Raw genomic sequence first — 15,564 nt, 5'->3', positions numbered from 1 at the left:
TAGCTCTTGGAATGTCTTTCCATCATATCCCACATAGTAAATCAAGCCAGGTTGTCCAAGAATCAGTGATTTTATTTCTTGGTTTCAGTCCGCCCTTAGCCAGGAGGTCATCCTAATACCCACATGGGGAACATTACTCTTGGCAACCAATCACTGACTTGCCAGGTGTTAAATACTGCAAGAAGGCTGACTCACAAAATGGAAATTTAATGCTATTGAGAAAGGGATCCTTTACAGGGAGCTCAGGGTGAGAGAGGGAAACACCCATCTCAAAGGCAGGCCTGACTTCCTAGCTGCAATCTGAAAAGCTATACCTCCAGACAGAGAGCTATCATTATTTTGAAAGCAGGAAATATATACTAGACTATATGAAAGATCCGGATGTATAATCAGAAAATTCCCAAGTTTACACTTTTATTATTAAAGCTAATCATGTTATCTGAGGAAGGATGAATTACTGGCTAAACTTGACTTCTTAGAATGGTGTGCAGAACTCAGGAGGGTAAACGTGCCAATGAAACAGAAACACACTGATTACTCGTGACTATTAAAGGTCTTTTTCAAAGCAAAACATCTTCCCTTTAAAAATCAGCTGGAATAGTTAAGGTGTAAAAAGAATGCTTTTACTTAATTATTTTTCTGTGCATTATTACTAGATTTTGGGACTTGTCAAAAAGGCAGGACGAATATTTTACTCCATTAGAATACATGGTACTAGTTTCCTGGAAGTTAACCCTGAACTTTTCTAAGGGACAGCGGTAGGATATGGGGTAAAAACCTATGATTCATAGCTATCATACCTTTTTCACCTTTGAAAAGAGCTGACGATCAAATAAGTCATTGGACAAACACTGATTATTCTAGGTTACCCTCATTCTGAATAAATAACTTATGCTTCATATTTTAAAAACAGATCTTATAGTTAAAAATTTCAACTGCTTCATTTAGAAAGTGCTTCTTACAGTGCTTTAATTTTAAGATTAATGAGCCATTTATAATGTCTGAGAGAATTAATTATGTCTCAGACATAATATATTTATGTATATTATAGTATATCCTATTTATAGTGTATTTATTATTAGATGCTGCAATCAATGGAACCCTAAAACTGTTGCATTATCTCCCCCATTTTATGTGGTTTCGTACTTTGCCTTCATAAAAAGTTCACTCACACGTAGAAATTCATTGACTTCACAATGAATTTCTATGAGGTAAATAAATTTTATCCCAAAGTGTGTGTGTATACCACATTCTATGAGGCCAGTATTTCCCTCATACCAAAGCCAGACAAAGACAACGTAAGAAAAGAAAACTACAGACCAGTACCCCTTAGGAATACAGATGCAAAGATCCTTAACAAAAGACTAGCAATCCAAACCAGCAACATATAAAAAAGATCATACGTCATGACCAAGTGGGATTTATCCAGGGATGAAAAGTTAGTTTGACATTGGAAAATCAATCAATGTAATACATTATATTAATAGAGGTTAAAAAAACCCATACAGGGACTTCCCTGGTGGTCCAGTGGTTAAGACTCTGTGATCCAATGCAGGGGGCCCGGGTTCGATCCATGGTCAGGGAACTAGAGCCCATATGCATGCCACAGCTAAGAGTCTGCATGCCACAACAAAGAGCCTGCATGCCGCAACTAAAAAGATCCCGCATGCTGCAGTGAAGACCTGGCGCAGCCAAATAAATAAATTAAAAGTAAATATTAAAAAAAAGAAACCCATACAATCATCTTCATAGACTCAGAAAAAGCATTTAACAAAATCCAAAACCCTTTCATGATAAAAATTGCAACTAGAAATAGAAGGGAGTGCCTCAACTTGAAAAAAGCATCTATGAAAAACAAAGGTAATACCAGCTTAATGGTGAAAGACTGAAAGCGTTCTCCCCTAAGATCAGGAACAAGACAAGGATGTCTACTTTCTCCTCTTTTATTTAACATTGTACGGGAAGTCTAGCCAGGGCAATTATGCAAAAAAAAGAAATAAAAGGAATCCTGGTTGGTAAGGAAGAAGTAACACTATTTCTTTGCAAATGACATGATCTTGTATACAGAAAATCCTAAGGAATCCACTAAAAAAAAGATTAGCACTAATAAATGAATTCAGCAAGGTCTCAGGCTACAAGATCAATATACAAAAATCAGTTGTATTTCTCTACACTAGCAATGAATAATCCAAAAATGAAATTAAGAAAACAATTTCATGTATAATAGCACCAAAAAGACTAGAATACAAAGGAATAAATTTTGAAAAAGAAGTGCAAGACCTGTATGCTGAAAACTACAACACATCATTGAAAGAAATTAAGGATGACCTAAGTAAATGGAAAGACACCCATGTTTATGGATCAGAAGACTTAATATTGTTAAGATGGCAATGCTTCCCAAATCGATCTCCAGATTCAATGCAATCCCTAACAAAATCCCAGCTGGCTTTTTCCCCCAAATTAACAAACTTATCCTAAGAATTACATAAAAAAAAAACAACAAGGGACCCAGAATAGCCAAAACAATCTTTTAAAAGAAGAATAAAATTGGAGGACTTGCATTTCCCAATTTCAAAATTTACTACAGAACTAAAGTAATCAAGACTGTGTAGTACTGACATAAGGATGGACATATAGATCAATTGAATAAAATTGAGTGTTTAGGAATTAATCTTTACATTTATGGTCAACTGATCTACACCAGGGGTGTCAAGACAATTCAGTGAGGAAAAGAATTATCTTTTCAACAAATGGTGTGGGACAGCAATATATCTACATACGCAAGAATGTAGTTGTACCCTTACCTCACACCATGCACAAGAATGTACTCAATATGGATCACAGACTTAAATGTAAGAGCTAAAAGTATAAAACTCTTAGGAAAAAACACAGGCGTGAATCTTTGTAACCTTGGGTTAGGCAGTGGTTTCTTAGATACAACACCAAAAGCAGAAGGGACAAAAAACCAAACAGATAAGCAGGACTAGATCAAAATAAAAAAATTTTGTGCTGCAAATGATACCATCAAGGAAGTGAAAAGATAAGTCACAGACTGGGAGAAAATATTTGCAAACCATATACCTCATAACGGACTTGTATCCAGAATGTTAATGAACTCTTATCATTCAATAATTAAAAGACAATCCAATATTTTTAAATGGGCAAAGAAGAAGATATACAAATGGCCAACATGAAAAGATGCCCAACATTATTAGCCACTGGGGAAACAGAATCAAAATCACAATGAGATTTTCACATCCACGAGGATGGTCATAATCAAAAAGATAGACAACAATGGTGTTTGTGTAGATGTGGAGTAAGTGGAACCCTCATACATTGCTGGTGAGAATGTAAAATGGTGCAGCCACCATGGAAAACAGTTTGGTAGTTCCTCAAAATAGTCAACAGAGAGTAACCATGTGACCCAGCAATTCAACTCCTAGGTATATACCCAGAGAATTTTTAAAATATGTCCACACAAAATATTGTGCATGAATGTTGAGAGCAAATATTATTCATAATGGGCAAAAAGTGGGAACAACCCCAATGTTCATCAAATGATGAAGAGATAAACAAAACGTTATCTAGTTACATCATGGAATATTATTTGGCAACAAAAAGGAGAAAAGAACTGACACATGCTACATCATGGATAAACTTTGAAAACATTATGCTAAATAAAATAAGCCAATTACAAAAGACTACATGTTGTATGATTCCATTTGTATGAAGTGTCCAGAAAAGGTAAGTCTATGGAGACAGAAAGTAGAATTACTAGGAGGAATGGGGAGTGAGTGCTAACAGGTATTGGGTTGCTTATTTGGAAGGAAAAATGTTCCAAAATTATAATGTGGTAAAGGCTACATAACTCTGTGAATATTCTAAAGAAAAAAAAAAAATTGAAACATACACTTCAAATGGATGAATTGTATGGTATCTTAATTATATCTCAGTAAAGCTGTTAAAAAAGCAATGTATGCGTATTTCACGTGGCCTACTTCATACCTTTCTTTGGCTTCCTTGAGGGCAAGTTCAAGTCTCTCCACCTTCTGCTTTCCTTCCCTTAGACAAAGCAGGAGCTGGCTCACAGTTAACGCCTCAAATTCCAAATAATTCCTGGCACCTTCTGCAGACTTGCTCCTGCATCGGGACAGCATAAAGGTTAAAAGGTTTTCATGAGAAAACAAAAATGTCAGAGTCTAGGAATATTACTGGAACCAGTTTAAAGGAACTGCTTTCCAGAATATTCTCCAGTTAATTCTCATTTACAGACCAAGCACAGCTGGCCCGGTGACCACCAGTGCCTCACTCCTCCATGCTTTCCAGGGAAGGAGTGGGGACTGATGGGTAGGCTCGATTTACACTGCACGTGCTCACTTCCTCCAAATGGTCACCATGGCCACGGCACCAGACCACAGGACCCACAGAAACAGTGGAGCAGAGGTAGCCCTGGTTTTTGGTGTCCGGCTTTCCTGGAGGTCTAATCTCCAGGAAGACCACAGTCATACAAAGGGCACAAGCACGTGTGCTGCCCATGGTGACATGCAGACCACCGGCCTTTCTCCAACTCGACCGAAACCACCACGTTCTCTAGTCAGGAGAAGAAAATCATTTTTGTTTCTGGTTTCAAACAATTAGAGCAGAGAAATGTAGGCACTGTTGGCATGTCAAATATTTTTCTTGATTTCCAACTCTGATTAAATCAAGAGGCAGTTCAATGACGAAGAAAACCACAACGAGCACTGCAGTAACTAAACATTCTGGACAACTATGCTGATGCCAACGGCAGCTGCTCTTTCAGTAACCTACTCAAGGTCACACATCTAACAAAAAGCCAGGATTCAGTCCCAGTTCCCATCGCCAAAGCTCAAACTCTGAACCTAGAAATCCATCTCTGACTCCTTCAAATACTTTCAAACAGGGTAAGGAAGCTGTTATTAAAAAATAGCTGTGTGGGGACTTCCCTGGTGGTCCAGTGGTAAAGAATCCACTGGATTACAATGCAGGGGACGCGGGTTCGATCCCTGGTCGGGGAACTAAGATCCCACATGCCACGGGGAAACTAAGCCCGTGCACCACAACTGCTGAGCCGGCGCGCCTCAACCAGAACCCGCCTGCCGCAAACTACAGAGCCCAAGCGCTCTGGAACCTGCGCCACAACTACAGAGCTCACACGCCCTAGAGCCTGTGCGCCACAACTAGAGAGAAGCCCATGCACTGCAACAAAGAGTAGCCCCTGCTCGCCGCAACTAGAGAAAGCCTGCGTGCAGCAACGAAGACCCAACGCAGCCAAAGATAAATAAATAAAAATAAAAAAAATAAAAAAAATAAAAAGCAATAGGGGAGAGGGGGAAGCTGAGGAATTTCTAACTAAAAAAGGGAATAACTTTCATTTCTGCCAACTGCCCTGTTTGATGAAAAAATATTATCTAATCCTGATTTTCTCCCTTATACAAAGGCTTGGGAGCATAACTGAAAAAAAAAAACCCATTTTTATGTTTGATAAGTACATTCATCAAGTTATAGAAAAAAGATGTTAAAAGCCTATGAGGGAAGAGATCCTTTGGGAAATTTTCAGATAACTCTTCTTAAGCAGAGTCATGCAGTAGGAACCTGCTTACAGAGCACGAGCTGACAGCGCATTCTGGGTCAGAGCTACTTGCAAGAGACTCAGGTGCCCAGTTCCCCTGCCGTCTCCTCCTCAAGGTCCCCCCACCTCTTAAGATGTCGGCTTCCTAATATCTACTTGTCACAAGTCTACTTGCAATTCCCCAGGTAGGATATCTGGGCACTTTCAAAAAGCAGCCACTGTCACTCAGAGCAACAACAGCCATTGCTATGGAAGATTATCCTGAATTAGTCACCTTGGCTTGTACTCGGGAATGAACAGGGAAGACGAAATGGAAACATCCCCCTTATCAGCTGGGCAGCCTGGTCCGGATCAGACTGCACTGGTACACAAATTAGGAAACACGGGTCTCTTAATTGAGAAGCAGCTTGTTTTCACTGCCCATCTGATGGAGATGAAACACCTCTACACAGAGTGGTGAGGGGTTAGTTCGCCGACAAAGGCACCAGACATAGTTTTTCTTCTCCACCAGTTTGGGCTGCAACATTAAATAGCAATTCAAATGGAACATTCTTGAAAGGTCCTGGTATAAATTAATAAGTGGCTTTTTCAGCCCACCATGTTTGGCCTCCCAGGGGAGAGCTGAAAGTGACAAGACTGCCCAGCGTGTCTGTCCGAAAGCCCTAGTCTGTCTTCACATACGTGTCAGTGGAATCAGTTCTTGTGGGCCCAGGACTTGGCTTGATTTCTTTCGTTGCCACATCTGCTTCTCCCTCCTGTAAAAGCAGAAATGAAAGGGATTTAACCTAGTATGTCTGCAAGACAAATTCCTTATCAAAAGAGAAAAAGGCAAAAGAGCAGGAATTTGGATGACACACAACCCAAGGAACCTATCAAACGTGGAAATGTGAGATGTTTAAATTCGGTCACTCAAATGTAATGGAAATTTACCCTTCCCTCAACCTGCACTCCCTGTCAGGATTATAAACATCCAGGCGAAGACAAGAAGGTCGAGAAGGTCGGGCTCCTCTCATTCAGCACAGTCAACCTGACCGCCCACACAGGAAAGCTTATCTTCTTCTCTTTCTCCTTGGCAGTTCCCTTCTGCCCCACCAGGTTAAGGTCACACAGAGCTAGTGACAGTTCCACATACCTTTCCCACACAGTCCTTTAACATGCAAAATGTTAGAACTTGTTGAAGCCACGTTGAAAAGAAGGCTGTTTTCTGTGGGCAAGGCTCACAAAGCATAGGTTGGCTCCTATTAGAAATCTGTATGCATCTCAGGCCACTTAGGGAACAAGAAGACTAAGACCACTTAAATGATTTGAAAGACGTTTTTGTTTTTGTTTTTTTTTAAATATTTATTTATTTATTTGGCTGCGTCGGGTCTTAGTTGCGGCATGCGGGATCTTTCGTTGCAGCGTGCGGGCTTCTCTCTAGTTGTGGCACGTGGGCTTCATTGCCCTGCAGCATGTGGGATCTTAGGTCCCTGACCAGGAATCGAACCCACATCCCCGGCATCGGAAGGCAGATTCTTAACCACTGGACCACCAGGGAAGTCCCTTGAAAGACATTTCTATTCCAATGAGCTAGCAGAAAGATCTTCCAAAAATACAGAGATGGTTCTAGATAATTCTGTGTGTGCACACTGTTCCTAAATCTTGGGCACTGTTTTTCTGTTCACAGAAGCAAGGCAAGAAAAACATGTTGACACTAGAAATAACTGTCACTCATCAGTGAGGGAGAATATTACGCTAACCATTCATCCTGAAGAAAGAAGCCTCATTTGGAAACTTCTGATATGCTCCTTGGGCGTCCTGAATTTTATCAGTTATCTGCAGAAGGTTAACGCTCTTTGATCAACGCTGTGTTTTCATAATCTTTGCTCATTTGCAGAAAGAGTACTCTGACATTAGTGTACTTCCTGATGAGTATTTTACTTCGCTTGACTTCAGCCCCTATTCATCTAAAATTTATGAGGGGCGTGGGTGGTAGGGTTATTAAGAGCCATTTTGCAACTCTGTTCACCTTGTGCACAGCAAACAAATGAGAAGGTAAAGGAAGTCGCACTCGACCATTTCAGACACATCCATTAGTAAAGCTTTTCGTAAGGTGCCCCTCACCCCGCCCCACTCCCACTTACCTACAAAGTCGAGTTTTCTCTTTCAGAGACACAGATAACCTCTCTGCCTGTATCAGACATGTACTCTGACAAAGCTGGAATGACTGTGTGTATGAGGGAGGATTTCCTCCTCCTGTGCTTGTCTCCCTCACCCTGTATGCAGTTTTTTTCTAGTAGCAGAGAAGGAGAGGTCCCTCTGGGCTTCACTTACCTTCTGTGCTCTTTAGCAGGACTGCCTGCATGCCAGCTGGACATAAATGCCAGTTAGATCACCCTGGCTTCAAACCCTGTTCTCGGGGGTTCCCTAGCAGCTGCTGTTAGAGGGGAGGGACAAGCCAGGGTATTCCCTGAGGGTACAACCAGAGCCGCTCTGCTCTTTCTTTTCTCCACTTCTTAGTTTTAATATACCAACGTTCCTCGTAAGACTTTGTTTGAAAAGAGGGTTCTGTTATTAGTAAGTGTTTTAAAGCCTTTTGATTTTACCGCATCTGATCATAGCTCCCCTTACCTAAGTGAAATGCTGAACACAGCTTTGAGACCTGGGCTGAAAAAGTTTACGCCTTTTTTTTTCTTTTTTCTTTTTAGGTCAGTCACATAAATTTGTCAGGACATACTGGAAAAAAAAGGACTATCTCTTTGGTCATAAAAGGTAATCAGTATTTTCCATTTCAGCTATGATAGCCACAAGCATTATGTTATACATTTACATTGACTACGCTGAAGTTTCCCCACTATCTGGCTTCCTCGTGTTGAAAGAAAATGGTGGTATTTGTAGCAACTGTCCAGGTGAGGTTTTGTAACTTGCTTAAAACAAAACCAAAACCAACACACTTACAGCCATCCTGATTTCAACAAAGGAGTCTTCGCAGCCATCTGAGTTCAGCTTGAGTTGTAATTCAGAAATGATGCCCAGCAGATCGACCTTTTCAGCTTGAAGGCGTGCCACCTGGGTCTTCAGCTGTTCCACTTCCTGTTCTGCTTCTGCCTTGGGGACCTTGGGGATGAGGAGCAAAGTGAATTAATGAATCATGCTAGGGACTTGGCCATCAAACTCGAGTGCCTCCATACCCATTGGCAGGACAGCTCTGCTTTACAGTAGGATATTCTAGCTTATCCTTGGCAATTTATTTTGACATGCCAATTAAAATGGAAAAGCTTACATTATTTTATCATATGCAAATAATTGGAAGTTAAAATAACCTCATGACAAGAAAGGCCTCCTCAGCATGCTGAAATGATTTGATGCCATGAAAATAACCAACCAGACTTTGGCAATGGTAGACTTGTAAATTCTAGTCCAAAATTCCACAAAGAACTGCCACAACTCAACCTCTTGCCTTTTTTTTTCCCCCCTACAAATGCATACCCACCCCTACCCTCCCCATTCTTGTCATATCTACTCAGAAGCCAAAGCACCAAGGGCATAATGTTATAGTAATGGCAGAACACAACGAAAGGTCCACAATTCTCCCAGGTATGTAGTCTGGTTGCTACAGTACTCTATGCTCGTGTTTTAAGGTTGCTAAAAATAAGTCTGGTGAGAAATAAGAAAACTGAAAATTCAGAGGCTGGTACCAAGGGTGGAAAAATTAAATTTCGGCCTCTATAAACATTAATAATAAACATTAATATCTCCCTGAGTACTTGCTGTGTTCATCCTGTTGCAGTTACTACATATGACAAAGTCATAAGAGAAAGAGCCTGTTGACATGTGGTGTTTTTACTTGGGAGAAGGGAGAGCAGATTCTAGTCAACACTCTGCTAATTAGAGCATGTGTCACCCTGAGCAGATTCACTCAATGTCTTGGCTTCAGTTTTCTCGGCTCAGAAAGAAAGACGTGGTACCACGTGGTCTCTGTGGTCTCTTCCAGCCGTGACCTTAGCCTCTCTGATTTCTTCCCTCACTGCTCTTATGGACATGGCGCCACCAGAAACACATACACTTGAGATTATCAGAGGACTGCAACACACAGAAAATTCATACACACACACACACACACACACCGTATGACAGATCTCCTAAGGAATGGTAAACAGGCCCAAAGGCTTATAGTAAAACCAAAAAATTATCAGAAAGGCTTGTGCACGGACCATACACCAGCTAGTTCATGAAGTACTAAGAAGAGAGGGCTTGGGTTTCCCTGGTGGCGTAGTGGTTAGGAATCCACCTGCCAATGCAGGGGACATGGGATCGTGCCCCGGTCCGGGAAGATCCCACATGCCGCGGAGCGGCTGGGCCCGTGAGCTACAACTACTGACTGCGCGTCTGGAGCCTGTGCTCTGCAACGGGAGAGGCTGCGACAGTGAGAGGCCCGCGCACCGTGATGAAGAGTGGCCCCCACTTGCTGCAACTGGAGAAAGCCCTCGCACAGAAACGAAGACCCAACACAGCCAAAAATAAATAAATTGATTTAAAAAAAAAAAAAAAAGAAGAGAGGGCTTGGTAGTAATTGGCAGCATGGAAGTGCCCCTCACACCAGTGGAATCATGCTCTGCCTTCATTTGGACCATTCTCTTGCTAGGAAACTCCCACAGGCGTTAGAAAAAAGCAACTCGTTGTAAAACTGAAGCGTTAGGTCTGTAAGGAAAGGTTCGAAGCCTGTGCAGTCTCTCCTGGTAATGACTCAGACCAAAGAAATGTATATTTAAAGGCACGAAAACATAAAAGAAAATGTACTGCCTAGCCTGGTACTAGGAAGCAGGCAGGGAAGGGCAAGACTGTGCTCTGTGAGGGATTTTCACATCCACCCTCTTGCCCTCCCTGAGGACACTGTGTAGAATGGACTTTTAAGGAAGGAAGTAGAGTTTTAAACAAGGGTCTGAGGACCAGGGATATAAGGCCATGACTCTAGAATCTCAGATGTCAGGTTAATTTTCTTTTTTGCAACTGTGAGGATCTCCTAATTATCCTGGGGAAATGATGGATCTGCTTATTTGGCTATAAAACACCTTGTGAGGTGACACTTTAAATTTCTCTTCATTTCACTGTTAAGGCTCTGTCCATCATCTTCCCGGACTAAACTTCCAGGGCTTATTCTCTGGATCTCAAGCCCAACTCCATTATTTGTTATGTCTTTCATCAGTTTTGAGCACTTAGCATTGATTAGCCTTCATGACACAACAATTTCTCCGTCTTTTTCTGTGCTTGTATTGTCCTGGAAATGTGCCTAGGCTGATATGCCATTTTATAATCCAAAAACAATAGTCTATCTAATGACCTTTGCCAGGCCATCTGTAGTTAAAAGTTAAAAAGTACTCTTTAGAGATCATTATGATGTATAATTCAGTGAAAGTGGACAGAACCAGTAATGCCTCGGCCTCACCCTAAAGATCAGAGGCAGGTTTCCAAAGGACATTCCCTGCTCCCTTCCCTTGTGTGACACAGACCACAGGAGAGGCCCTGATGGCTTGTGGGGGTGGGTGGGTGGGGAGGAGGGGCACATCCTGCAGAAGCAGCAGCAAAGATGGGCCAGCGTGAGTGAGGAAAACCTGAGGCCTTGAGGGCTTTAGTAAATCAGGAAGATGAGGGCCTAAACTAAAAAACAACTGGGCTTCCCTGGTGGCGCAGTGGTTAAGGATCCGCCTGCCAATGCAGGGGACACGGGTTCGAGCCCTGGTCCAGGAAGATCCCACATGCCGTGGAGCAACTAAGCCCGTGCGCCACAACTACTGAGCCTGCGCTCTAGAGCCCGCGAGCCACAACTACTGAGCCTGCGCTCTAGAGCCCGCGAGCCACAACTACTGAGCCCGCGAGCCACAACTACTGAGCCCGCGTGCCTAGAGCCCGTGCTCTGCAACAAGAGAAGCCACTGCAATGAGAAGCCCGTTGCACTGCCCCCGCTCGCTGCAACTAGAGAAAGCCTGCACGCAGCAACAAAGACCCAATGCAGCCAAAAATAAATAAATTAAATAAATAAATTAAAAAAAATTTTTTAAAACCCCAAAAAACAACAACAACAACACAAGTGGTCCAGGAGACAAACATTACAGAAGAGACAGAGGGGCAAGGGGTGGGCCTGGGAGGTACAGTTTGGGGGGATACAGCTGATGACCAAGGGTTTTTAAGAGTCCTAAACGTCACTTTGTCCCAAGGACTCATTTCTGAGTCCTGCTTGTAGTTTGCTTCAGCTGATCCTCTGCACTGAAAGAAGCTGTCCAGAGCTCCAGCTTCAGATCTCAACTTCTTCCAATACTGGGACCTTTTTGGAAAACCTACAGGCAGACTACCTCAGGCAGACAAACTGCTTCTGGAAGCTTCCTTTTTGGCTTCAAAGTGATGGGCCCCCGCAGGCTGAAGCCAACTGTCAGCCCACATCCCCAAAGCCAAGGGAGGAAAACAAAGTGAGATATTTTCTTCCAGCAAGTAGAAAATCACCCATATATCCCAGTGATCATTTCTTCAGAGTATTCTACCTCAAAAATATTTAGACAATGAGAGGTTTCTCCCAAAGAAGTGACTTAATGCTCTTTGAACTGTAAGACAGACTGAAGCATCAGACATGATAAATCTTATCAACAATGAAACATTTCCAATACAAATACAAATTTATTAAAGCTGAATGTTTTCATTGTCCCATGAGCAGGAGTTGATGAGTAAGATCATTGATATAAACTATGATATTTTTCTAAACAACTTTTCATTCTTTAGATTATTCCATATTTCTCTTTTCCTTATTTTCTTTCCATTTTATTTCTTTGTTTGTATTCTTTACCTATTTAAGAAATTAGACATCAACAAAGTTCAAGGTAAAGTCTCAAGAAAAATCACTGATGAGGGGAGGGATAAACGAGGAGTATGGAACTGACAGATACAAACTACTTCCTGCAATAAACCATAATGGAAAAGAAAAAAAATAAGGGAACAGATACAAACTACTGTACATAAAATAGATAAGCAACAAGGATTTACTGTTTAGCACATGGAACTATACTGTGTATCTTGTAATAACCTATAATGGAAAGTAAACTGAAAAAAATTTATATAACTGAATCACTTTGCTGCATACCTGAACTAACACAATATTGTAAATCAACTGAAAAAAAAAAGAAAGAAAATCACTGATATCCAAGAATTAACCCAGTGCTCCATCCTCCCTGAAGCTGTTAAGTTCTAGGTTTGGAAGAAAATGAACTGCAGATGTCCATCTAAATAAATAATACCCAGTGAGCCTTAGAATATGGGCAGAGGCTTCAAATGTGCTCTGATTTGCTTTTTCACTCACATCTTTGATACCCGTTCTCAGGTGTGAGCACACTTCTTGGGTTCTTTGGGTCAGTGGAAATGTGGCAACCCTACAGCCTCATATCACATGACATTTGTCAAAGCAGTTTTCAAAAGTAAATGTAAAACATAAAGCGAGGAGTCTATTTTAGACGGAGAGAAAGGACAAGGTCAATAAGTGAAAATTCTGAGTGATAGATTTTTGAAGTGTAATTCTATATCAAAGACATAAACTAACAACGAACACTTGGATGTTTCTAGGCAGAGGTCCTTCCGTACCATCTATAATGAATACAAAATATTGACTTACAACCGTAACACTCTTTTGACTATAATCAATATGGTCAAAGCTTTACCCATTTCTTTCCTTCACCAGAGATTATACATGACCCTTAAAATTGTAACCAATCTTGGGCTTCCCTGGTGGCACAGTGGTTTAGAATCCTCCTGCCAATGCAGGGGACATGGGTTCAAGCCCTGGTCCGGGAAGATCCCACGTGCTGCGGAGCAGCTAAGCCCGTGCGCCACAACTACTGAGCCTGCACTCTAGAGCCCACGAGCCACAGCTACTGAGCCCACGTGCCGCAACTACTGAAGCCCATGCGCCTAGAGCCCATGATCCGCAACAAGAGAAGCCACGGCAATGAGAAGCTCGCACACCGCAACGAAGACACAACACAGCCAAAAATAAATTAATTAAATAAATTAAAAAAAAAAAAAAAAATTGTAACCAATCTTCTCATCAAGCACGCTTCTTTCAAGATAATGCAAAGCACCCATCTAGCCTGAACCGTGAAAGGTTTTGGTCTAGAAGTCTGGTCAAGTAAGACTGCACTACAAATATGAACAGTCTGCTCACCTCGAATGACCTTTCAGTTTTCCCTTTTAGTTTTCCGACTTCTTGCTTCAGTTTTTCATTTTCAAGACTCAGCGCCGTTAGGCGCTCTTTGGCTTCTTTGCGCTGGGTCTCAAAAAAAAGGCGTTCTTCCTTCTGCTTTTCTGTCCAGGCCGAAAGCTCCTCAAATCGCCCTTTCATAGCTTGATTGTTCAGCTTCATGGCTTCTGCATGGGTGCAGAGGGAGAGTGTCACACCAGGGGACTGGACTTGGGGTCAGGAATGGAACCCGCCTGTGGACCACCTCACCACGTAGCTCTGAATCTCAAGATGCCAGGCTTGGCCTGGGCCCCAGGGTCAGCCGGAAAGACTGTGAAGCAAGATGAGTGAGTGGTTTCCGCTTCCAGACAGGACTAGCAGGGTCTAATGTCATCTCTAGTCCTCAAGAGTCTCAAGAAAATAAAATTGATTTTACTGATTTATTATAACAAAATGCCTATTAATAACTACATAGACTGAGGTCCATCACTCCTGGATTCGAACACTGGTTCCGCCAAAAACCATGGCTGGAGATATTAGAATGCTTTCTTTTAAGGTAATATTTAGGACTAACTCTGTAATCATAGCAGCCTTTTTTTCTTTTTCCTTTTAAATGGGCTAAATGTCATTATGCTATTTCCCGGAGATGCATACTGTTTATTTTTACCTGTATCCAAAAGTAAACAATGGAAACAGCTTTAGCCTCACTCAAAGCTAATTCTGTGCTCTTTCTTCCCCCAGGAAACCAGGCGCAGAGAAAGGGACTCACCTACAAGCTATTACCAAAGGATGGCATTCCCGAAGGCCCAGGTGTCGCTCACCTTTCAGCTGATGGTTCTCAATTAGAAGCTCTCTCATCTGCTGCAGCAGCTCATGTGGGGTGAACGTGTCCAGGTTCGGGTGAGCCAGACTGGGGGGTCCATTTCCTGTGGTTTCGTTGGGGCTGTCCCCCTTTTCAGTCAGGCAGCTAACTGGCTGGTGGGACATGGCAGCACTTTCTACGGAAAAGTCACAAACCGAAAATATAACTGTTCCCCTCTGCACGGCGTCCTCACGGGTCCCACAAGCCCCTGTGCAAGTGCTAATACGTATTCTACAAGGTGCCTTCTCTCCCATTATATTTTGAACAATCTTGATTCTCCCTTTTTAAACAAAAAAGGTGCATCCTAGCTTCAGTTTGTATGTGTATGTCTGTGTATAAGAGTGTATAAAGGGGTACAGTGAGGAGTTGGGGGATGGAGGAGGGAGAGACGGGCATGATATCATGATGATCAGGAATCCTAACGTGGGGAGTTCAAGAGGCTTTCCATATATACATCTGTAGATTTGGGCAAAGTATTATTAAATGGATTTTTCCCCAGAAAAATCTTTAAGCTCAAATCTTCCTATTTTGGGTGAATTGTATGGTATCTGAATTATATCTCAATAATTGATTGTTACAAAATCTCCATATTTTATTTCTTGCATATTTGGCTGAGAGGAAAGGGAGAACTAACGTATTTCGGATGCTTACTATGGCCTTGATCACCGCACCAGACTGTCAGTTTCCAATCCTCACTAAAACTCAACTAGACAGCTATTTTCCTGGTGATGGAGCTGAGTTCACAGAGGCTTTATAGCTCATCCAAGGTCACTCAGTGAAGGGCACAACCGAGCATTAAGGATGATTCCAAAACCCAGCCCTGTCATACAGTGAAGGTGGCACTGAATACTTAGGCTTCCATAGTCGATACTTTTGCAAAGCATTCTAAAAGACTAAGAAAATCTTGCTTAGTTG

At 41.9% G+C, this 15,564-nt stretch overlaps 1 protein-coding gene and 1 long non-coding RNA gene across 6 annotated transcripts in view; one reads left to right on the top strand and one right to left on the bottom strand.

Annotated features, from left to right (window-relative positions):
* The window catches only part of LOC309656459, a 44,437-nt gene extending 29,813 nt beyond the window's left edge, over positions 1 to 14,624 (top strand). The window contains exons 2-3 of the long non-coding RNA XR_014261375.1: positions 8,278 to 8,341; positions 14,529 to 14,624. This is a non-coding gene — a long non-coding RNA (uncharacterized lncRNA). The remainder of the gene's footprint in view (positions 1 to 8,277; positions 8,342 to 14,528) is intronic.
* Positions 1 to 15,564, bottom strand: part of OPTN (optineurin) — a 42,771-nt gene that overhangs the window by 20,558 nt on the left and 6,649 nt on the right. For 4 of the 5 annotated variants that reach the window (XM_082452868.1, XM_082452866.1, XM_082452865.1 and 1 more), the window contains exons 2-6: positions 14,609 to 14,785; positions 13,773 to 13,975; positions 8,528 to 8,686; positions 6,272 to 6,345; positions 4,006 to 4,140 (exon numbers count right to left, since the gene is read on the bottom strand). In XM_082452868.1, the coding sequence (XP_082308994.1) occupies positions 4,006 to 4,140; positions 6,272 to 6,345; positions 8,528 to 8,686; positions 13,773 to 13,975; positions 14,609 to 14,774 (737 nt within the window). In that variant the 5' untranslated portion in view covers positions 14,775 to 14,785. The remainder of the gene's footprint in view (positions 1 to 4,005; positions 4,141 to 6,271; positions 6,346 to 8,527; positions 8,687 to 13,772; positions 13,976 to 14,608; positions 14,786 to 15,564) is intronic. The other variant, XM_082452867.1, reaches the window with a different exon arrangement.

This window comes from Balaenoptera physalus (assembly GCF_965194825.1).
Source record: "Balaenoptera physalus genome assembly, chromosome: 2".
Lineage (NCBI taxonomy): Eukaryota > Metazoa > Chordata > Mammalia > Artiodactyla > Balaenopteridae > Balaenoptera > Balaenoptera physalus.
This window is presented reverse-complemented; position numbering and strand designations above follow the sequence as displayed.